This window comes from Drosophila hydei, unplaced genomic scaffold (assembly GCF_003285905.1).
Source record: "Drosophila hydei strain 15085-1641.00,03,60 unplaced genomic scaffold, DhydRS2 tig00008119-arrow-pilon, whole genome shotgun sequence".
NCBI lineage: Eukaryota > Metazoa > Arthropoda > Insecta > Diptera > Drosophilidae > Drosophila > Drosophila hydei.
This window is the reverse complement of record NW_022045830.1, coordinates 2,439,463-2,463,224: the sequence shown is the minus strand read 5'-3', so window position 1 is coordinate 2,463,224 and position 23,762 is coordinate 2,439,463. Positions and strand designations below refer to the sequence as shown.

The window sequence follows — 23,762 nt, the reverse complement described above, 5'->3', positions numbered from 1 at the left end:
TTAGTGTTTGGCATTTGCAGCGGACAGGCAGGTATGTAAATTTTTGTCGTTGCTCATAGATAGGCAGCCCAGCATCAGCGTCAGCAACAAGATAAGCGACAGTCAGTCAACTCAGCACGCAATTATACGCAAATAAAAAAGAAACATTAATGAAACAAACAAAAAAAGCCACAGATTCACAATTTTTGTGAAAGTTTCGCTGCGTACTCGAAAATTGATTATGAACAGATTGTGAATGTACATCAAATGAGTGTGGCGACTGTCTCGAGCTGTCTAGATGAGATTTGTGATTTAATAAATGTGCATTCAAACAGACTAAAAAACAAAACAACAGTAAGGTGTGTCAAAGCTGCAATACCCTAGCAGAGATATCAATTAAGTTGCTCATGTGGCAGCTATGTGGGAATCGAGATTTAACTAATCTTCGTTCAATATCTTGACAAATGACTAAGAGCGGCTTAAAACGCAAACCAAATGAATTTTAAGTAGTTCGCTTAAAAAATTAAACAACAATTTTATTTAAAGATTTTTTTATGGCTCATAAGATTTTATGAAAGTTTTTAAATCGAAACGAAATTTTTCACAATAAAAATGAACATTTAAAATTTTATTTCTGCCAAAAGCTTGTAAATCGGTTCGCAAAGAGATCTTTTGTGGACAAGCAAACCAAGAAAAGGCTGAACAAATATCTGAAGATGTTTTAGTCTGGATATAGTGAACTAGTAAGAACTGGTAAGAAGTCACGGCATAAGCATTTGAATTGGAATTTGCTTTGAAATTAAGGCCTAGAGCATGTGAGCAGTAATCCATCTGAAAGGCTTACCAAATGTATAGATATATATATATATATATATATATATATTGATATATATATCATTAGAAAAGTATGCTGATATCAATTTAAGTTCAAGCCTCCAGCTATACAGGAGAGACCATCGACATGATGAACAGCAAGAGAAACTCTTAGTCTAACATAAAGAAAAATTATTTTCCAATATACAATTTGACTTTATTATTCAATATTTGGGCTCAAGTGTGAAACAACAATTACAGAGGTTATGCAAATTTGCAATAACATTTTTATTGTAAAATTTGTCTCTCGACTCAGAATATGCCGCAGGCGATTACCCTTCATCATCTGCGATAAATTTCTTTCCAGTGAACAACAATGACTTGAGGTCAGAGAACAGGAAAAAATCGTTGTGGATGCGGCAGCATCGCTATACCTAAATTACGTTAAATATTCTTTTATACACTTTTCGCTTTGTAAATGAGCATAAGAAATAAAAAAAGTCATATTAAAACATCTGAAAATAGTTAGATATTTCATAAAAGATCCTGATTCTAAGCGCTGCTCAAATTCCCAGCAAAAATTAAATTCATAAGAAAAAAAAACTAGAAATGTGTTCAATCTCGTATATATATGCTAACTAATAAAGCAAACAGAATTTGACATATGTGGAGCTATGGAAAAAAAGAGGGGGAAAAAACTAAGGCACAGCTACAGCAGACAGTAGCTACAAAAAGATGCTAAGACAGCTTCACAGAATGTATATGCTAAGATCAATAATATATATACGCACAATGGAAGAAGTGCTCATGATGACAAAATAAAAGCTGCTCTGAACAGTTAAGCATAATTGATTTGCAGACAGAAGTTGAAGCAACGCTTAGCTACTTGAGCTTGGCTAATATAAGCATCTATAACTGGGCCAACTGTTTATTAAGTTTAGCCAATTGTGGTTATTAAATTAGGCAATCTCGAAAACTACAAAACCATAACGACCAAATCAAAAACGAGCTGAAGAATGCGCCAAAGTCCAAAAAAAAAAACAACAACAGCTTCGTAGCTGCTGACATAGGCAAAGCGCGCTCCAACTGTGACCCCAAAAAAAAGAGCCAAGTTAATGTCATGCCGTCAACAAATACTCGTCATGGCTGCATAGCCCTCGCTCGCTGTGTGTGTGTGTTCAAGTGATTCAGTTTCCATTTGTTGTTTCGTTTGCTCGTTTTTCGTTCGGAAAATTCACAACAGCAAGGTCAGTTTTATTAATTGCCTCGACTCAAGCCGTTTTCCATGCTACAGTATTTTTTTCTATTTTTGGCCATCTTTACAGGCAATTAACGCTCCGGCTCAAACAAAACACTTTCCTATGTGTTGCAATCGACTTGTGAAAGTCGACTACGACGCAAAAATTTGCATGCCAATGTCCGTCCGTCTCAATTGTGGAGCATCAAAAACCAGCCCAGCCCACTAAACCCAGCATAACCGCCAACCCGCCCCACCACTCACATGCGCCACTCTAATTGACACAAATTCCATGACAAACAAAATAAATTTTTTTCAACTAAGTATATATATAACTATTTTTCGCGTTGCCCTCACATGCATAAAAATGCGAGAGACTAGCTTTAGGTTGGACATATCCCAGACACAGCTAACGCACCCACCCAGACAGGCAGAGCTGAGCCCATGGCGCCAGCCACAGCTACAGTGGTGCAAGTTTGCAACGAACTTTCTTTAGCAGCTAAAAAATTTGTATATTTTCTTGGAAATAGTTAAAAGTTTGCTTGCAACTTGACCAAAATCTTATTCATTTTTCAAGCTGCCAATTCTTTTTCACCATGTGCCAATTGTTCCAAAGATTAAAGCTGATGAAAGTATTCCTAAGCATAAAGATATATCTTAATTTCTTGTGAATTGCTCAAGCTATATATTTATTTTTTTGCAACAAATTTAAGAAAGCCCCTAAACATTTATTATTAAATTTAAAGCCAAGTTTATTGACATGATACATAAATTAATTTTAGTATAAGTTTAAGTTTAAGTTCAAGATTTTATATTTTGTTTAACCTTTAATACAAAAAAATATGAACGCTAATTGCTTATATTTTATATTAAAAAACGTAATTGTTAAACTATACATTAAACTATTTTTTGCAACAAAATTTTTCCACGCTTCTAAAACATTAATTTCAGATAGTCAGTTGAACGTAAAACCAAATATTTTGATTATTATTATTATAATTCTTTTGAAGTTAAAAATAGTAAAAAATTATTTTTTTTACATTTAAAATTATGAAATTAGATAAAATTTTTTTTTTATTTGAAAATATTTGTTAAAAATAATTAATTAATTTAATTAATTAACATAAATTCAAGAAAAAGCTTCTTAAAACTCATTCAGTTCTAGAAGCCAAATAAAAATTGTGCGCTGCATGATTTATAGGCACTTCGTTGACATAGCCAATAAAGTTTCCTTGTTCATGAAAAGAGAATTGATTATATTATATAAATATTATGTATATCAAAAGTTCCAATGCAAAAACAAAATAAAACTTGATTTATGCTAACTAATAAAGTTCAAAAAAGTAAAAATTCTTATATAATTCAGATTTTTAAGAGACTATCTCTAAATGTGATATTTGATTATATAATTGTGTCAGCAATAAATTCGCTGTGAGCCACTGTGCCTGCTTGATATACGATATACCTATTGTAGATCATGCCAAAACTCACGATGTCTTGAGTGACATAAATCCATGGCACAATTTATGTACAGCACGTTGGGTGTGTGTGCGCGTGTGTCGCTGCCTGGCTACATAGGTAGCATGCACACACACACACACACACTAGTACACACACATTCCATGCGATACTTTTCTGTGTCTTGATTCTGATTCTATGTCAGGCAACTACGACTGGCACACACGCAGCACACTCAGTTCAAGTTGATGTAGTGAAATGAATTTCTGGTTTCAACGAACATAAAACGAACAGCCAGCCACAAGCTGTGTAGCATCCGTCCATCCATCCAGTTGGCTGGATAGCACTTTCTTCGTCTAATTATGCAGCTGTTCTATGTGGCGCGTCTTTTATGTGTTAATTTAATTATAATAAAGCCCAAATTAACCCGCTCTGTACTTTATCAATGGCTGAGGAAAATTTCTTTTTCATTTGCAGCGGTTCGTTAAGTTTTCACCTTGGCTGAGGGGCTAAGGGATTAAAGACGCGGCTGTCTGGAGAGCCAGCCCATTAAATGCAATGAATCATGACTCTTAATGCAGAGCCAATGCATTACTCTGAAGCTAAAAATAATAAGCTATAAACGTAAGCCAAGTGCCGAGCAGAACAAGTTCTTGGCCAGAGCAGCAGCAGCCGCCGCACCTTATTTTTATATGAGAGGCAACACAACGTTGGCTAGACAAGGTTGGCAGCAGCGGCAGCAGCACCACCCGCCGCGTTGGCCAAAACTCGGCACAAAGCAATAAACTGACAATCAATTCGGCTTAAGTCGCTGCGCCTTTGACTTTGTCTTTCCATCAAGTTTGTGTCTTAAGTCTTTCGTTTTCGATCTGAAATTGTCTCGAATTGAAACTCACAGATTGTCGGTCCGCTTTTCAAGACTTTTCTTCTCCCACTTTGTTTTTAGTTTCTGTGTGTGTTTTTTTCGGTCTTGCTACAAATCATCAGGCAGCACCGTTAATAGTTATAAGAAATACTGTTAACTAATTTACGCCACAAAAAAAAGACAAGAGGAAGAGAGCCACATAAACTAACGAGTCACCAGGCACAGAACAGACAACAAAAAATAAGAAGAAACAACAACAAATGAAAGAACAAGAATCAGAAATCTTTGGGCGCTGATAGGCAAAGGTATTCAGCTAACGGTAAAACATGGCATTGTAATTAGACGTAAAGCATTGTTGGCCGAAAAACTAATGTTTGCAATTAACAATTCTGAGAAATGTGCCAAAAATATATATCTCTATCCGTCTCTCTCTCGCTATACATCTTATCAAATGATGGCAACATTTTTCACAGTTTTGAAAGTGATTGTTTGGTAAAAAAATTGAATGTGAAAGTTGCTCTGCTGTTGGCCAATTTCGAAATTCTTGGCAACAAAGCGCAGCAGATAAATGGCCAAAGATAAATTGTATAAAGCTAAATGATAGCAGCTCTCGAGAGCATTTACGATTTCAAAAGTAAATTGATATCATATACAGATTTTGCATTGCTACAAAACGTCAATAAGCAGTTACCACAAAAATGCAGCAGCAACAGCAGCCGACGCAGCCAAAGAGGAAATGCCAAGACGCAAGACAAACAATAAGCAACGCACGCAGCCAAAGAACCTGGCGAGTCAGCGAGCGAAACAAACAAACAGAAACTTGTATCTGAAAGATACAAAGCACACACACACACGCACACACACATGCACATACCTGCACACAGACAAACGCATAGCTTTGGCGCTGTCTATGCGCCCTAAGCGCGCAAAAGAACTTTTAAGCCGAATGGAAAACACAAAATAAAAAAGCCAACAAGTCGAAGAAGCAGCGTGGAAATGCTTGGAAACAGCAATAGACCTGGGTCTGCAGAGCCAGAACGATGGCTGAAAGCAACGTTCGCTAGACAAAACTTGCTTGTGGGATCTTTGACCTGCAATGTCGACGACGACCGCGGCAGAAGAAAACAACAACGTGGAGCAGGAGCTGAGCGCCCGTCAACGCCTCGACTAAGCCCATATAGATACACACATATACATATGCATATGTGTGGCTGTTTGTGTCTTTTTTAAGCGTGTGGCTTGACTTGGTTTTTAAATACAAAATTTTAACAGTTAATACCTGTTGTACAAAACATGAAAAAAGGCGCCACGAAAATGCAAAATGCAAAAAAAACTATTTCATTTTTAGCTCAAGCACTTACCTGACTGTAGTTGTTGTTGTTGCTGCTTGTTGTTGTTGTTGCCGCTGCTGTATATTCCATAAACTCACGCACACACACACACGCACGCACAGTTTTGCGTTTCTTATTGGAGAATTTCGGTATGGCAAATGCCGCTATTTGCAAGCTATTTGCAAACTGATTTGTCACACACACGAGCCTGGCCAATAAACCACATTTGCAAGCGCTGACACATTGCACATTAATAAATAAATATATATATATAAATATATAAATATGTGTGTATATATATTTTATATACGTTGTATGCACATAAAGATTGCTAACGCATATATTTCGTTAGTTACGCCGACAACATTTCAATTCGATTTGTTTGTTTTGTTTCCAATTCAATTCAATTTTTATTATTGCTCAACTTTATTTGTATTTTATTTCACTTTTTATGCGCAAAGCCAACAGACGTGAACAAGCCGAGCGAGCGGCGCAGCAGACAACTCTCCCGTTGCTCTGCTCAATTCGTACTGAGCTGAACTTGGCCTCGGACGCCATCTTAGCCTGCATTGGAATGTTAGTGCGCGCGTTTGGAAGCGCAGAGAGCGCAACGCATTCCAGCTGCCAGCGCTTAGACTTCCAATTGGAACGGCCACTGCTTATGTGCCGATCGCGCTGCCAGCAACAACTTCAGTTGGAATTCTGCACTCAATTGGGCTGGACGTGTTCGCGGCTAACTCGCAGCTTCAAATAAATAAAAAAATTTGGTGTGTTTTATTTTAAGTGTAAAGCGTTAAAACAATATTAAAATAAAAAATTAATTTACATTAAAGACTAAACTTTAGTTTAGCGGATATAAATTAAGTGATATCGCAGATAAATATCAATATATCAAATACTAAAAGCAGTTCTCTCTCTCTCTCTCTCTCTTCCTCTCTCGTTGCAGCTCTCTCACAACTCTCATTCCAGTGTGTTTGTGCACTGTTTACTTCCAGCCACTGTTTGTTCTTTAAGCCGCGTACAGCGTGTAAGGCATAGAGTAGAAGAACAACAAACAAAGCTGTTTGCCGTTGTGGAGAGTTGTTATTGTGTTGGCTATGAAAATGATTGGCAGCGACTACGTACTGGAAGCGCACAACATATTCCACACCACCGAGGCAAGTGCACTGGAAGCCTAGCAAACAAGCTTCCACATTGAAGTCTTTTGTTTTGTGTTCTCTCTTACATACTCACTCTCTCTCTCTCTCTCTCTCTCTCTGTGCAGGTGGACGGTGGTGGCTGTTTCAATGGTGCCGGCAACTCAGCGCTGGTGCTCAAAGGCGTCAACCTGACCGTGCACAGTGGTGAGGTGATGGCCATACTAGGCTCAAAGGGTAGGCGACCTGACCTGGAATCACCTGTTTATATTGGCAGCATTTAAAGAAATTTATTTTATTTTTTCTTAGGCAGCGGCAAACGCGCTTTGCTGGACGTGATTGCAAGACGTGCGGACGGCGCCACGCGTGGCCAGGTGCTGCTCAATGGCTCGCCACTGAGCAAAGCGCTCTTCCAGCAGCGCTGTGGCTATGTGACGCAATCCTGCACCTTTGTGCCCGGGCTGACGGTGGCTCAAACATTGCACTACACGCCCACCATTGTATGTGCTAAACGATCTGACTTGGCATGATTTAAAGCTTTTGCTTACTTCTAGTTGGGTGGTTATCTGAAGAGCTCCAAAGTGCGTCAAGTGCTGGCAGATTTGGCGCTTTCGCAGGTGGCGCACAAACGCGTGGAGTACCTCAATATAAGCGAGGCCAGACGCTTGGCCATTGGCATACAGTTGGTGCGAGATCCAGGTTAGTTAGTCGGCCAATCAAATAGATGCAGTTATATTAAGCTAACGACTTTCAGTGATGCTGCTGCTGGATGAGCCCACCCAGGGTCTGGATCCTCTCAGCGCTTATCTGCTCATCTCTATACTCTCGAATACTGCCAAGAAGACGGGCTGCGGCATTTTGCTGTCACTGGAGAAGCCACGCTCTGACGTCTTTCCCTTTTTGGATCGTGCGCTGTTCCTGTGCCTGGGCGGCGTTGTTTACTCTGGTGGCACTCGCGCCATGTTGGAGTACTTCCATGCCATAGGCTTTCCCTGTCCGCAGCTGGAGAATCCGCTGATGTATTATCTATGCCTCTCCACTGTCGATCGTCGCAGTCGCGATCGTTTTCTCGAGTCCAGCCAGCAGATCGAGGCGCTTGTCGAGCGCTTCTCCAGAGAGACGCCCATCTCCGATGCGCCGCTGAACAACATGGGGTCGGGCAAGGTGCCGCTGGCCTATGGCAAGCCGGGCGAGCTCAAAGTTTGGATCATGCTGTACTTGTAAGTTTACGAAATGGACGTTTTTAGAAATTTTTGTTGATACGAAGCTCTTTTTTATATTAGAAAACTTTTGGCCTCAACGTTCTCCTGCGGCGTGGTGGGCATGAAGACACTCTTCCTGCGCTTACTGCTATTGCCCATATCGATGGCTATCTTGTGGGTCTTCTATACAAATCTAAGCGTGAGTTTAGGAGTTTGCTTTAATTGAATATCTATTTCATTTTCATAATCCTGCAGGACGATGCCAGTGGCTTCTTCACCAGAAACGGCATGATACTGAATATACTTGGTCTGTCCTATGGCTGCGGTATACTGACCACCATCTCCTTGTGTAAGCTTTGTAAGCTAATCTTTAAATGGCTGACTTAAGGCTTCTCTCTTTGCAGTTCCTATTTGGCGCAAGAAACTCTCGCAGGATACACCGGAAGGCCTCTACACGGGCACCACGCTGCTGCTGTCCTACAACTCCGTTTCCATACCCTTCTCAGCAGTGTCTGCGGCTCTGGCCAGCTGTGTTATATATCCGTAAGAGATCTAATCTATAAACATATATAAATCCTTATTAATCACTTTTAACAGCCTTCTCTTGGACACGAAGTTTAATAGTGGCACCGTGTTTGCCTACCTGTTTGTGGCACTTTGGTCCAGCTATGTGCTGGCCGAACAGATGACCATTTCCTTCTTGCTGGTGGTCAAGGTGCCCTTCAATGCAGCCATAGCAGTGACCTATGTGCTGGTCATCAGCATTGCCCTGGCCAGCGGCACAGTTCGGCAAGTTTTAAGTGCGAATATGAAAAGTCAAATTAAATCTAATACAACATTCCAACTGCAGCTCGTTTAAGGGCTTGCAGCCCTGGCTGCAGGACAATACGAAGGGCACGCACACGCGTTACGCCTCTTCGCTGCTGCACAGCATCGCCTTTCAGACGCGCAAGCTCAACTGCACGCCCACGGCCTCTGTCATTTGTCCAAAACCCACCGATTTTATGCATGAACGCTTGGGCCTACCGGATCCAGATGTGAGTGCACCTATTATATGTGTCATATCTTTCCTTTCTTTTGAATATTTTTATGTCTCAGGAAACAATCGATGTAGCTGCGTCCTGCGCTTTTGCCGTTGGCTTGGCCGCCTTCAATATGCTGCTCTATTTGTTCCCAATGCCGCGCTGCGTGCGTCAAAAATTTAAAGACTAAGAATAGCAATTTATATTTGCACAGCACTAACTTAATTTATATGATTTATAAGATTTACTTAATTAAAATATAATAAAACAGCACAAAAATAGTTTTAATTTTACGCGCCGCCAGGGCTACACTGGCTTGATTGCTAAGCAATCGATAACAAATTTCTCAATAAGCCCCGATAACGCAGGGCTGCATTGTCATATTTCGACTGTTCGTTAAGCCTTCGATAACACATTTTTCGGCAAGCATCGATAAGGCAGGGCTACATAGCAAATCTAAGTTAGGCTTGAGCCTAATCGATAACAAAAGTTTGGCGCGCATCTTAACTTTTAGATAATCAAAGTTCACAAAAACAAAACCTATTATTTATCATTTTATTTACAAGAAAACTTAAAATTAATATAATTTTCGCAATGAATACAATCGAAAAACATTAGAAATACAAATTCTTGAATAGAAATATTTCGTTTAAATTTTAGCAGCTGCAGTTCGAAATGATTTTAGCTTTCGTTTTTTTATGTGTTTTCTTTTTCAGTTTAACAATTGTCTAACGACTAAAAATATGTTTGTTTTATTTAAATAACTAGATACACGCATGGAAATTCATTAGAACGAACGCATCTGATTGAATGAATGTACGCGAGTGTTAATGGGTATTCAGGGGCCATCAATAGCCGAAGACGATGAAAAAATGCGAGCAATAGCTGAAATCGGGAAGTTATTTTGATTTGTGTACATATATATATATATATAAAATACTGTGGCACCTATATAGTTGCTGCTGGAGGGGATTAAAGTGCGTTAGTTTACGATGAAGGCATACAAAATATGGGTTATATAGTTCGAGGGCTGTGCTGGGCTGGGCTGGGCGCATGCCGATGCTGACCTGGAGCTCAGTCCGTGTCGTAGTAGGCGTAATCATAGCTGGTATCCTCATCGGCATGTGGCGGCCGTTTGGACTTGCTCTTCTTATCCTCCTTTTTGCTCTTGGCTGATTTCTTAGACTCCACTGGAGAGCTTGTGGTTGTTGTTGCTTTCGTTGTGCTTGTTGTGGGGCGTCTTGTTGTGGTTGTTGTTGTTGTTGTCACTGTCGTTGTTGAGCTGGTCGCCTGGGCGGTCGTCTTCGGACTAGATGGCGCCAACTGTGGACTGTACTGCGAGTTATACTGCTGCGAAGTCTTCTCCGCCTTGTAGATATCAGCGCGTAGCTTGTTGATGCTGGCAGCGCCAAAGTTGAGCGATTGCGCCGTCTTGAAGAGCTCATCCTCATCGCTTAGATCCGATTGCTCCTGCTCATGCTCCTTCTGATAGGTGGACTGCTGCTGGCTCCTCAGATGGCTGTGCGCCTGCTGAAAGCCATGCGGCTGCCTGCTCGATACGGGCGCGTTGGTCGTGCTCGTGGACGTCGTGGGGCTGGTGGATCTGTTACGCAGAAACTTGAAGCGATTGCGTGGAAAGTCATTCTCATACAGCTCCGGATGGTACTGTCCGTCATCCTCGTCCACATTGTAGTGCGGATTGGCTGTGGTGGGCAGCGCAGCTGTCACAGCCGTTGTCTTCTTGGAGCTCGGACTCTGGCTGGGACGCAGCGTTTGTTGCACCTGATAGTAGCTCGGCTCGTAGGCCTTCTTGTACGTTGTTGGCTTAAAGGTGGTGGGCGTAAAGGCATCTCTTATGGCGTGCGTGGACAACTTCTTGCTGGGATTAGCTGTGCTGGTGGTGGTCGGATAATAGAACTCATCGTCGGCATATCGCTGTGTGGTTGCCTTGTAGGTGATGCTGCCGCGGCTGGTGAAGGTGCGCGGCTTGGCATTGGAAGCAGAGGCACTTGGCGAGGACTTAAATGGCGATGGCTCCTGGCTGCCCACGCGCGTCAACTGCTGTGCCGTTGACTGTGTACGCGGTCGTTGATACTGTGGCTCCAGCTGGGCGGGCTTCCGGGATGCACCCTGGCTGGCCTGGAACGGCTGGGGCTTGGCCAGTTCGGCGAATTCATTGTGATTGATGTAGTTCGACTCCTGTGGACCGAGTTTCTGCTTGCGTGCTGACACTGTTGGCTTATGTCGTCTGGTGGTCTCCTTGTCAAAGTCCTGGACATTCTTGCCCGTCAGCTTGGTCGAGCTGGAGGGCAGCTCCGTGCTCTTGTAGCGGAACCCGTTGTTGGGATTATATGTGGTTGGCTGAATGCGCTCCTGGGTCTGGTAGTCATTCGAGCCGAAGCTGAAGCGGCTGGTGATGCCGTTACCTAGGCGTGGAGTGGTGCCCGCTGTGGGCGCCAAGGTACTGGGCGTGGTCGACTTATAGTGCTGCGTATAGTCCTGGAAGCCTGTACTAAACGAAGCATGCAGCGTTATCTTCTTCACGGATTTGGTCGATGGAGCAGCTGTGGTGCTGGTGGTTGGACTTGCGCTGGCACTTTGGCTGGTGCGCTGTCCGCGCGTGGGCGTGGCACGCGTCTTGCCAGCCGCCTCAGTGGTCTTGCGATTGTAATCGTTGAAATCGTTGGGCCTGGGACGCGGCGGCTCCTCGTCAAACTCACGCCCGCCATGCCGATTGGCAAAGAAGTGCGAGCTGTGGGAACCCTTAAAGATATCATCGATGTCTTCTGCGGATGCCAGCGAGAGACAAGAGCGTGATTAATTTGTGTAATAACTTTGAAGATTCCATTGTTGTTTGTTAACTTACGCTTCGAGTCGTCGTTGTAGTTGTTGTTGTTGTTGTTGTAGTAGTTTCGCTCAGTGGTTGTTGTTGTGGTGGTTGTTGTTGTCGTAGGCGTGTAATAGCTGGTGATGGGTCGTTTGGTTGTCGGCGTGCTGTCCGCACTCGAGCTGGAAGCAGTCGCCGCATAATTATGTCTGGGGCGCGACTTTTGATCGCCGCGATTCTCCTTGGAGCGACGCACATCACCTGCAATCAGGTCAAATCGTGTATAATGAATGAGACAACATAAGTGGATCATTATCTACCACTTTCGGCACGCTGCAAATGGAAGGTGGGCTCATCCTCCTGATTAACGCTCTTGCTCTCATCGCCTGACCGATACAAATCGTTCAGATATAGCGACGTCGACTTGTCGCAATCGACATCCGCCCAGTTGGCGCAGATCTGCAGCTCCTGGTCGAAGGCCGTGCTATTTGGGCAGAGGAAGCGATAGTCCTGCACCTGTTGGACAAACGAATTAACTCTTCGATGTGAGAGCTGCGCAAACAGTCGCATTAACAGCAAAAGCACATAACCAGATCAACATGCAAAATTCAATTTGATAAGTGAGCAAAATTAGTTAAAAAGCGATTTTTTGGTTTCTTTTCTCTGTGGTTAATTAAAAAAAAAACTGGCAACAACAATAACAACAACAGTAAAAGTAGTTGAATTTATGAATAAAATATTGTATATATACATTTTGAATTATATTTTACACAGTCTCTATAAAAGTTTCAAATCTGGATTAGAAAAAAAAGATTTTTTAAATTTTCGAAAACTATTTTTGATATTTATTTGTAGTTTTCAAATTAAATAAGTAATAATAGAAGTGCATATACAATTTAGCAAATAATTCTAGTAATGCATATTTCAAGTAAAGGTATAGGTCGGCTTGGATTTAAACCAAGCCTAAATTTGTATATATATCTGAATTTCTATGATACATAAAACCTTCGAAACTCTGAAGGAAATATGGCACGAATTTTTCTAGATAAGTTCTTAATACAATTTTGAAAGCATTAGAATAAAATTTGTATCATTGTAATTTAAATCTGAAATTAAAATGATTTAAAATGACGAAAATCAATGCAGCTTTAATGGTCTTCAATTTATGCTTACAAACCAAGTCAAATTAGCTATCGATTTTATCTGAAATTATGTGACATATCGATAAAAAGAAATTATAACGGTTACAATACTGCACATGCACATATTCGAAATTTCAAGACAATCAGCAATGCGCTCATTCAAACAAGTCCACAGACAAATAGAAATAGCTAGATCACCGCACTTTATTTGTATGTTTTCGTAGTTAATATTTTTATATAATGATTTATGAATTTACAATGAAATGGCTAATCATACAGAAGTTTTATATAGCCATATTTTATCGATAACTTAAAAAGCTGCCGTAATATAGTTATCGAAAATTGTATCACTCTTGCTTGGCCACATAATGTATAGGCTGACCAAGCAAGAGTGATACTATTTTCTCTTACTATATTTCGTTTTCTGTTTCATTTATTAAAAAATTTCAGCAATTTAAAAATTCTATAAGACTTGCCATTTAATTATAAATAATCTTACGTCTCTCAAAAGTGTAAAAATACTTTTTTTAAATGTTTAAGATGCATATATATATGATTAGTGAAGCCGATGAGCTCAGTTGCTCTGCATATCTATCTGGTCGTTCTCATTAACTGAGTGTTCTTATAAGCCATTTGTGATAATATATTATGTCATTCGACTCATTTGATGTTTGCTAAATTTGTGTTAGTTAGAAAGAAGGGACTAGAAAGTCTAGAAGCTTCACAAGCTAGAACTTGTATAAAAACATGTTTACTTAGGCACAGGGTATCTAATAGTCTAGCATAGCCGCTTATCATATAATAAAAAAATATATTTCATTTCATTCATTAAAGTTAATGCTCATGAAATTAGTTTATATAGTATAGAACTTAAGCACCTTCTCAGTTAAATGAGAATCTGTAAGCTGTGAATATATAGTCATAACCGTTAGTATAAAACACTTTATTCCAAAAGCAGTATTTAGTAGTTATAGACTAGTCTAAGTCACAGATATAATATAAGCTGGCATACATAGTCAGCGATGTCGTACGGTGCATATCGTGACAATAGTTGGAAGAGCCGTGGCAAGGTTTCGACTTTAACAAGCCAAAGGCCGTAGACGAACTTTGGCATTTGTGTGCTTTTTTCTGCTGCTTCTTCTACTTGTGCTTTGTGGCACTTGGCATTTGAATTGGTATCCGGCTGTGGCAGTTGCCACCAGATGATGCTGCTGCTGCTGCTGCTGCTGCACACATTTTGCCGTTAATTGAGGCGAAGTGAACGTGTTCTCGATGTGGCCCATGTGGACATAGCATACATATACATATATGTATGTGTACATAGATGTATTTATTTATTCTATAGTAGGCCAATTGAAAACTCAAAATCCTTATGTATAGTATAGTTAAAAACCCACACCATTTTGACTTGGGCATTATTTACTTCGTTTAACATGGTAAGAGAGGCTGGTGAAGCCACGGTTGATGCACGATGCTCAATGCCCAACTCCTTTAAACTAGGCAAAAATGTATCTATTTCGCAAAATGTCTGAGCTGAATCAACAGCAAACTGATGTGTGTGAAGAGGCCGTTTCGAGCGTACTGGATGATGTGTTCAAGGGCAAAGCCAGCACCATATTCAACTACGGCAGATGGCCAATTGGCGCAAGACGGAACAGCAAAGTGGACATGATTGATCGTGTTCTATGCGAGCTGTTTAGCCACGTGTACACCATGGAGGTGACTATGGAAATCAATATATCCATCAGCCAGATGAAACAGTATTTAGTAAAAGGCCAATTGATTGACACAACAGAGGAACACTTTGTCGCATCGCCCGATGATGTTTATTTGTATATAGAAAAGGTAATCGGGCAGCTGCAAGAGCAATCGGATGATGCGATAGCCTCCAATGCTTATCCCTATGCACTATTTACCATATGCGTGAGGCAGACCAATTTGGAACGATCGCTGCATCTGCATGGCAGCCTGCAGCTAGTCCATTTGATGGCTGTGGATCACTCGGAGATGATGCTACAGCTGCGCACACCGATGGCCTCATTGTTAAAGATAATCAGCGCGCTATCTAGGAATACCAAAACGCATATCAGATACTATAATATACGGCTAACACGAATCCTCAAGGACTTACTAGACAGCGACGAGAGCACTGTGATTATCAATTATACAGCTGCACCGAGTCTACAATTCGACGCAGTTGCGGCCATGGACTGTGCCAAGATCTGGAAGGCGCTTTATATGCGAGAGCGCAAGAAGTGCCATTGCCTGAGTAATAAGCTGTTTGGGCTAAAGCTTTGGAGCGCCAACGATTACAAATTTCAGCTGAATGAGCTGCTGGAGTTGCTGAAGGAAAACAACACCAGCACTCAGCTTGAATTCGAATTACCGAAGCAACGCAATACCTATACCCAGTGCAAGCCCAGCCAATTCTATCAGCTGAAGCAATCGGTGGTGCTTACTGACTGTGACAATGTGGGGTACGACAGGGAGAGTGAGCTTTCCGATCAGCTGAATCACATCAAGGCAGATGCGAAAGCCAACCTAGAGGAAATGCTGGAAGTACAGCATATTGTCACACAGCTGTCCATCAACTACGAACAGAAGAGCGAGCAGCTGAAGCAGAATAATCAAATATTGGATCACCTGCAATTCATGCTGGCGCGGACCAACATGAAGATGGAGAGGCAGCGAAACATATTTCAGCGCAAGCTAGCCAAGTATTACGATATGTTTAAGCATTTGTGGATGCATCAGCGCAGGGAGCAGCAAGTGCAGGAACAGAAACGACAAGCGGAACTATCGAAGGTGCTCAATGACATCTTCAACGTGCTGCATAGGACCCATCAGACGTAGCAGCTGCTGGAAGACAGCGACAACAAATCTGTACGCTAGATCTGTCCAACACTCTCAGTCTGTTGTACTTTCTATCACTCTCCGTATAACTCGTATCTGTCTCCGACTGTAGCTTGTAAGTGCGCTCTCTTTCTCTATCTCGCTCGCTCGCCTGCTTGCGACGTGGAGTTAATGGCTCGCACTGAATACTTTATACACTTAAAGGTCAACGATAAGCCAGCAGATGCTGTTTGGCTGCAACTGGCAACACTGACTGGCGACCTGGGCAGTCACGAAGTCTCATCAGACACATAGATATCTCCCCACCTCGACCCATCCCTTTGCAGGTGCTCCCCCGGCACTCTTCTCAATTGATGGGGTGGGGGCTTTGTAGCTGTGCATCTTTGCCATTTAAGCTGACACCGACACAGAGCGCCCTTAAGTTAACAAATGTCCAATGCTTTGCATTTGCATCTCTCTTTTTTAGTACTTTGGAATTCCTCTGGCCCTATGGTGGCCACATGCAAATTGTCAATGTCTTTTACAACAAAATGTGCATATATCTATTAAAATTTGATCAACTTCATGTTGTGAAATGTCCAAGATCATCCAAGGAATTTAGACTGGCAAGAGTCGAAGGCTGCGGCTGCTTGTTGGCTAAGCTATTGTTTACACCATAACTTGAGTGTAATAACGATAAGTATGTGCAGGCACGCTGGTACTGAGTGTATGCCACAGCCAGATACCCTGTAAATAATCGTGCCCTTGCAAGTCTGTCTATAGTTGAGCTGGTAAAAAGACAAATCTGATGCAGCTAGAAGTGCGTCAGTAATCGTGACTTTGTTTCGTCAAAGTATGACACTAGAGCATACCCTGCATTTATGGTATATTGTCTTTGTTAATGTTAGAGAATGGCATTGCTTAGAGGGACAGCAGTATCTTGTAGACGACTCACTCTATCTCTACCTATATCTCTAACACTAACTGTAAAACTATTTTCAATCAAATATAGTTATCAAATTCATGAAGTCTGGAATTTATTACTGAATCTCAAAGCAGTCTATTATTTTTAAAAAGTTATAGAAATTCTAGAAGCTTGCTTTCCAAATGCTTTGTTGTATTTGGAAAGCAATCTTCTAGAATTTCTGTAAAGAAGAGATAAAAATGCATAAATAATATAATAATAAATATAAATAGAAATATATATAAATAAATAATAATATAATTTAATAATTTGTATTAAGCATAATTATGGTAAAATTAATTGAAAATATTTAGGATAATATATATACATATTAAATAATATTAATACTTATTTAAAACTTCCATACATTCATATATATATATTTACAAAATGAAAAAAAAAAAAAAATAAAAATTAAAAAAATCAAACATTGTATATACGTTTGGAGTCTAATGCCGCTGATAATGTTTTCTGTATTAAATAAATATTTTTAATATTAAATATAAAACTTTAATTGTTAAGTAAATAAATAATAATAGGAAAAATTTAAATAAATTTATTTTAATATTTCCCACAGCATTCAAATTCAAAAATATTTCTAAATACATAAAGATTTTCGATTTCGATTTAAAATTGATGCGAGGAATATGTTTACAGCTATACAAATCTTATAGGTGCATAGGCAGCTTGGTTACCTTGAAGCGCTTGTCGTGAAAAAATAACTTAAAGATATAAGCAGATTGAACAATAAGCAACTAATACATTTTACGTTTTTTTCAGCCCGCCCTTTCACATTCTATAAAACCTATATACCCAACATTAACTATTTTGTAATGCATCCACATATTTACAGCCTAAGATCGAATGCCCCAGTCAACTGCTAATGCTCTGTTGTTGTTGTTGCTGTTGTTGTTTTTAGCTATCGCATAACACTTACCCCCACTCCAGGCAGCTTGACACAGACATGGAACATTTGACACTGAGTCTCGGGATCGGCGTAGTAGCCGCCAAGTATCTTGTCACGGCAGGTGAACTGCGTCTTGGGCATATTCTGCAAACTGTACGTGGGCCAGGGCCTGCCAAAGGCATCGTCATCCTCGTCTAGCAGCTGCGCCTGCCCCAGCACATTGCCGCACAGCAGGGCCATTGCGGCGGTGGCTGCAAAGATCAACAAACATAAAAATCGTGAGCTTTTCGAACAAAATTTGAAACTCAAGTGGTGCAACCGCCGTAGCAGTGGCGGCCAGTGCGGTTGCCCCGCTGACCTTCATCTAAATGTGGCTCGCGCACTCGCAACACTTTCGCTTGCAAGACGAGGCACATGATTTATGCGTGTGCCTATGTGCCTATGTGTGTGTGTGTGTCTGTCTGTGTGTGTAACTGATGCTCAAGGCTGGCTAAGTTCTGTGCGCGTGTGTTGTGGCTGTAAGCTTTTGTTTTTGTTTTCATTTGACAATTGATGGCTTTTTGATACAAAAAGACATCATTAAGACTTGAAACCGCAAATTCCCACAGCGCGATGTTTGTACACTTGTGTCAATTCAGCTACCAAATTGGCCACAAATCCACAAAAATATCTCTGTAAGTCCCAATATGAGGGTCAAACAATTAAAATACCACGTCAATCAAATATTATGGATTACCTATGCCAAACAACATGCAAGTACAAATGATACACAAAAAGCCACTTACACATGTGAGATGTCTAATTACTGTGGAATGGCACTGTTGCTAGACTTTTGGCAGGCACTTTTATCAATCAAGTGCTATGGAATGCTCCTATGGACATGTGTGAATGCCTGCCACACGACAAGCTAGTTCCATCAAGTTGCCTTGACACTGTTGTCGCTGTTTTTGCAGGCACTGTTATGGTTGCCTCCTATACATGTTGCTATGTTGATACACTAAAAGCCAGCTGCACACATGAAATGTCATAAGTAATCATGATCACTTTCAGGCGGCTCTGTTGCGAGACTTTTGGCAGTCACTATTTCCATTTAAATGTCTAAGATCCTATCCCGCTGTAGGTGAGTGTGTGCCACTGTGACATTTGATACTCTCGAATAGCTCACACTGTGGGCAGACCTTTTACAGGCACTGTATATAATAAAAGTACCTCTATGAAAATTTATCTGGAATATTCTAGTAGTTGCTATATCAATAAATTAGTTGTATGTGTGCAATGTCTAACTATACTGAGAAGCTTTAGCTGGCGTTGTTGTCTAACTATTTGCAGTCACTGTTTTCAGACAAATTTTATAAATGCTCAACCAATATTTGTTTTATATACTATATCCACAAAATTTACTTTGATTTCCTATGCCTTACCCTGTTGCCTCACTTGTGGCAGTCACTGTTACAAATCAAATACTATAAAGCACGCCTCTTGATACCCTATTTCACTATATGCACATTACAAGCAACTGCATGACTCTACTTTTGGCTGTCAGCCTTTTTGCAGGCACTGTTCTCTATTATGCATGACCCCTGTGGATACCTATTCTTGAATCAAGAGAGTACGAAGCCATACCAAAGGCTATTGCCACATGTGCAACACCTAATTAGCATGACGACTTTTGGCCGGCACTGTTGCTTGTCTTTTTGCAGGCACTGTTCTTGCAAAGCGAAATGGCAAACGGAAGATGCGCTTGCCGCAATTAAAGCAATTGCAATTTGCAATTGCAGAACCAATGCAAATCGCCTTGGCTCAAATTGCAGTCAAATTCGTTAGCTGGCGCATTGCGCAATCATCAGTTGGTGTATATAACAGGCACCGAGAGAGAGATAGAGAGGGAGAAAGAGTTGGGCTTTAAAGATTCGCATTGAATTCAAAGTGAATTTTATTTTCAATTCCAACAACTTTTTCCCTAGACATTTGAAATCTTTGCCTTTGTGAACTATGACTGGGCAGCAGCAGCAGCTGCTCCGGGAATTGCGGTTTTTGTTAGGCCAGGTCTTTTGTTTAACTTCAGCTGAAACCAATTTGCGTCCCAGACGGCTTCCGTGGGGCGTCGTCTATGCCGCTTAATGATCATTCAAAAGTTTTACATGCGCATATAATTATTTCTGACCCAATATTCATTTAAGACAAATTATTTATCTTGTCTATTGGGCGCATCTTTGTTGTTTTTGCCAAAACTCACAACTAATTGCATTTTACTTTTTGGGTTCGAGCAATATTTGTAGAAATTCCCATAAACTGATGCTGAGTTACGTTAATTTACGGACCTTGAGTCAATGCATAATTTCCTATTATGAAAGATTAAAGAGCCAGCCCCAGCTAATGATCATGCGAATTAATTATCGCGAAGAGATGAGCTCCGCATGATGTGATTGTTGGAATGCGCAATCAAAGCCACCGAGAGAAGGTCAATTTGATGCGTGCCCAATGAGCTAACGTTCCAAATTATGTCTGTCATCAGGAAGTGATTTCAATGAATCTTCAATTGTGTTCTTTCTTTAATGCGGGGGGAATTTTTTTGTCCGGCGTAATGATGAGGTCGAATTACCTGATGAGTTACTTTTTGCTACACTTTTTAGTGTCCATTAAAAATCTATTTATCAATCTTATTTCTCATAAAAAAAACTATTTTCCGTCATGTGCGCAAACTTAAGGTCATAAAAACAAGAATCTTCAACGAATAACCGACGAATTTAAAAAAAATTTGATAATTTATAATTATTTTATATTTTTATATATAAGAAGTAAACGGGCTTGAAAAGTTTAAAAAAAAGTATTTTTATATATATTAAATTAAAAAATAAAAAATAAAAATATAAAAATTAAAATAATTTAAATTCAAAATTTTTTAATCCTTAACTTTTGAACGGAAAAAGGTTTCCGGTGAATTACAATTTACATATTACTTTTAAATTCCCTGAAGGGTTTTAACTTATTCATATTTAATTATTTTAATTTAAAAAATTACTAAATAATTTTATGAGCTCTCAATTTGCCTTTAATAATTTTTAATTTTTAACCTATAAATGTCCCCGAAATAAATTAAAGTTTATAAGTTATTTTATTTCTCATTAGGGTTCCTCCAAATCAGTTTATTTAGCACACTTAAATTTGTGTAAAATTTATTTATTTGGAGAAAAAGAGAGAATTCATAAAAGTGTTTTGTTTTTTTTTTTTTAAATATTTAAATATACAACAAATTATTATATTTAAATATATGTATATTTATAATTTGTTATTTAGTTTTTCTCAATCTTGAAGACTTTTTATCATTGGAAAAAAATATTAGCTAAGAATTGTAAAAGTTTCTTGAAATTTCCATGAATGAATTTTTTTGCCCATATTTCTTAATTTTTTTTATTATTATAATTGCATAAAAGGCAGTAAGAAATCTTTAAAAAACCTAAATTTAGCTAAATCTTTGAAAAAAACGAAAAAACTTTATCTTAGTATTTTCTGAAAATCAATACATATATAAAAAATTTCTCTGAATCTTTACATAAGTGAAATTAAAGTATTGGAATATAAAAAGATATTTGGAAAATATAGAACTAAGCTGCTTCACGTTGTTTTATTATATATATAACAAAATATATTTTTATATTGTGTTCTATTTATTTATTTTCTTTTTCATATCCTATATCATAAATCGATTATTTCTAACAACTCACCCAGTAGAAGCGCGCTCATTTGATAGTTAAAAGTCGACATGGCGCTGTTCTTAGTTAATTAATCCAAAATCGAGGCGTATATCCACAGCCGAAGGTGTAATTTATAATATCCAAAGTAAGGAGGGGGCTTATCCGAAGTGCTTAAGCTGCTAGTTAAAGTAGATATTCACATGGAATGCACTGTAAACAGACAACACAACACGCAGAAAGATCATATAAATACGATTATTACAAAACGCACAACTATGTTTTTTAATAGCTTTTGATTTGTTCGGTTTTTTATGCTATTTTTCGTGTATTCTTGTTGCTGGAAAATTAACACAAAATCATCGAGCGATTCATTTTCTTTATATGAAACTGTTTGTCATGCCAGCGCTCAAGTAGAAAATAAGCAAAAAGTGCCGACAAAATGTTCAAAGCGAAAATTCTGGTATTTCTGCTTCTTTGCTGCTGCTACGTCTTCTTCTTCTTCGAACCGAGCTCGTATGTAAATGCGTAAAAATGTGTTTCGCAAGGTGCGAAAACTACGGAAAAGCCATTTAGAATGTGCAGCGAAACGTTGCAGACGTCTTTGCCACTTGACTGGGCAAACAGGCAGACTAACAAAAAGCACTCAGTCACTGACAGTCACAGACAGTCACAGTCACAGTCACAGTGACAGTCACTGGCTGTGTGTTTAACAAGTTGAACTACGAACCGCACGAGACGAGCCAAGCGAGAGGCGCAATGTTGCGCGTTTTGCGACTTTATCGTTTACGTTGTCGAAGCGAAATGATTTCTGAAAGCGAAAGGAAAAACCACTTGGGCCTCATCAGCAGAAGCAGCCAAGGCAGCCAAAGCAGAGGCAGCAGCAGCAGCCGCGGCAGCGACAGCGGCAGCGGCAGCAACGTCGCAGTCGGCAGCTGCGACGCGTCGCAACTAGAAGCTGCTTCAGCTTTGACCAAGCTTCGAGTCTAGTTGGGCGCATGTGTCGCATGCTTAACGCACATTACGCATACGCAGCGTGTGACATGTTGCATGCATTGTTGCTGCAGTTGCATTTTGGCATCGTTTGTCACTCACTTACGTCAGCTGGCGGCCACAGGGCTACAGCATCAGCTCATGCTTATGACCGCACTCCCACCGCAAGACGCCTGCAATTTCATGTACAGAAAATGTTTGTTTGGCTTGCAACTGGCTGAAGCGTCGGTTGCATCTTCCGCTGGTATTATGTCATAGTTAGTCATGGCGCGGCGCGGCATTGTCATTTACTCTTGCTGCTGCCGCGACGGCTGCTGCTGTTGCTGCTTGTGTCGGGGCAAAAGTCGCGCTGCTGCCGCGACGGCTGCCGCTGCTGCTGCTGCCTCTCGGCAATCCGGTTCGCGTATATGGGTAAGTAGTGTGGGGAATGCGCGGCATTTGTTGCAGTGTGGGAATTTGCACGCCCGCAGATCTAGCAGCTACGTTTACTGGGCGTTGCTATTTAAACATTTTTGTTTGCCGTTTCTGATCTGGCCAAAATAAAAACCAAAAAAAAGGCGGCGTGACGCCTAATGTCCATCACAGCGTGGCCCTAAACTGACAGCTTGGCATTTCAAAGTTGAGGTTGGCTGCCGGAAAAACAAAGCAGCTGCAGCATCATCAGCATCATCAAAAAAAAAATGTCAACTGAAGACGAGCCTGAGTTGACTTGTTGTTGACTTGCTGCAGCCCGGTTTAGCTGCGGGCATGAGCCATCCTATGTGCTGCGCCTGCAACTGGCTTCCCATCAATATTTTGCTGTTGTTGTTTTTTTTTCTAATTTCTCGGCTCATGTTCAGAGTTCAGCTGCAATGATTGTGTAACAGTTTTTCGGCAGGTCGACGGGCGATGGATGGGCAGAGGACTAGCAGAAGGGAGGGGAAAAAACATAATAAATGTTCAATTTATTTAGCTTGGCCTACGTTTTGTGTCATCCCAGGCAAAGAAAGGCTATGACTCACGCGATGCTGTTGCCCAACTGCGTGGGAAAGGCTAATAACTAGGAAGTGTCCAGACGGCCAAACTAAAGAAAACAAAACAAAATCAAACAAAAAAAAATAAAATGAAAAGCGAACGCCAAACAAAAGACTTAAGGCACGAACTCGCTTTCAGTTTCTTTTCGCATTACACAGCAGCCCAGGCACAATTCTAATTAGCGCCCGCTTTCAATTAAATACACATCAATTTCAATGGCCTCCGCCTGGCTGACATTGATAAATGCGCCACGACTTTGCTGTTCCAGCGGCTCAACAGATGGCAACTGGTAAAAGGGTCTTACAACAACTCGTTAAGAATTCCGATGCACGTAAATTATTTAATATT

General features: G+C 40.3%; 3 protein-coding genes across 4 annotated transcripts; 2 read left to right on the top strand and 1 right to left on the bottom strand.

Annotated features, from left to right (window-relative positions):
• Positions 1 to 6,386: 6,386 nt before the first annotated feature.
• LOC111594509 (ATP-binding cassette sub-family G member 5) lies at positions 6,387 to 9,306 on the top strand. Its single transcript, XM_023307826.2, has 12 exons — positions 6,387 to 6,450; positions 6,630 to 6,840; positions 6,948 to 7,056; positions 7,129 to 7,319; positions 7,374 to 7,518; positions 7,574 to 8,039; positions 8,103 to 8,220; positions 8,277 to 8,370; positions 8,426 to 8,564; positions 8,619 to 8,810; positions 8,872 to 9,058; positions 9,120 to 9,306. The coding sequence occupies exons 2-12, from the start codon at positions 6,781 to 6,783 to the stop codon at positions 9,231 to 9,233; spliced, it is 1,815 nt and encodes a 604-aa protein (XP_023163594.2). The 5' UTR covers positions 6,387 to 6,450; positions 6,630 to 6,780; the 3' UTR covers positions 9,234 to 9,306.
• A 448-nt stretch (positions 9,307 to 9,754) lies between these two features.
• On the bottom strand, positions 9,755 to 22,201 carry LOC111594536 (mucin-5AC). Of its 2 annotated transcripts, none has more exons than XM_023307876.2 (6): positions 22,138 to 22,201; positions 21,441 to 21,620; positions 17,746 to 17,966; positions 12,191 to 12,422; positions 11,910 to 12,131; positions 9,755 to 11,829 (listed from the first exon to the last, which is right to left on the bottom strand). In XM_023307876.2, the coding sequence occupies exons 2-6, from the start codon at positions 21,478 to 21,480 to the stop codon at positions 10,118 to 10,120; spliced, it is 2,427 nt and encodes an 808-aa protein (XP_023163644.2). In that variant the 5' UTR covers positions 21,481 to 21,620; positions 22,138 to 22,201; the 3' UTR covers positions 9,755 to 10,117. The 2 variants fall into 2 exon arrangements, with proteins under 2 accessions (XP_023163644.2, XP_023163645.2); XM_023307877.2 differs by having other exon boundaries at positions 12,191 to 12,386.
• On the top strand, positions 14,348 to 16,156 carry LOC111594537 (kinesin heavy chain). Its single transcript, XM_023307878.2, has 2 exons — positions 14,348 to 14,448; positions 14,513 to 16,156. Exons 1-2 carry the CDS (start codon positions 14,446 to 14,448, stop codon positions 15,863 to 15,865), a joined length of 1,356 nt encoding a protein of 451 aa, XP_023163646.2. The 5' UTR covers positions 14,348 to 14,445; the 3' UTR covers positions 15,866 to 16,156.
• Positions 22,202 to 23,762: the final 1,561 nt, after the last annotated feature.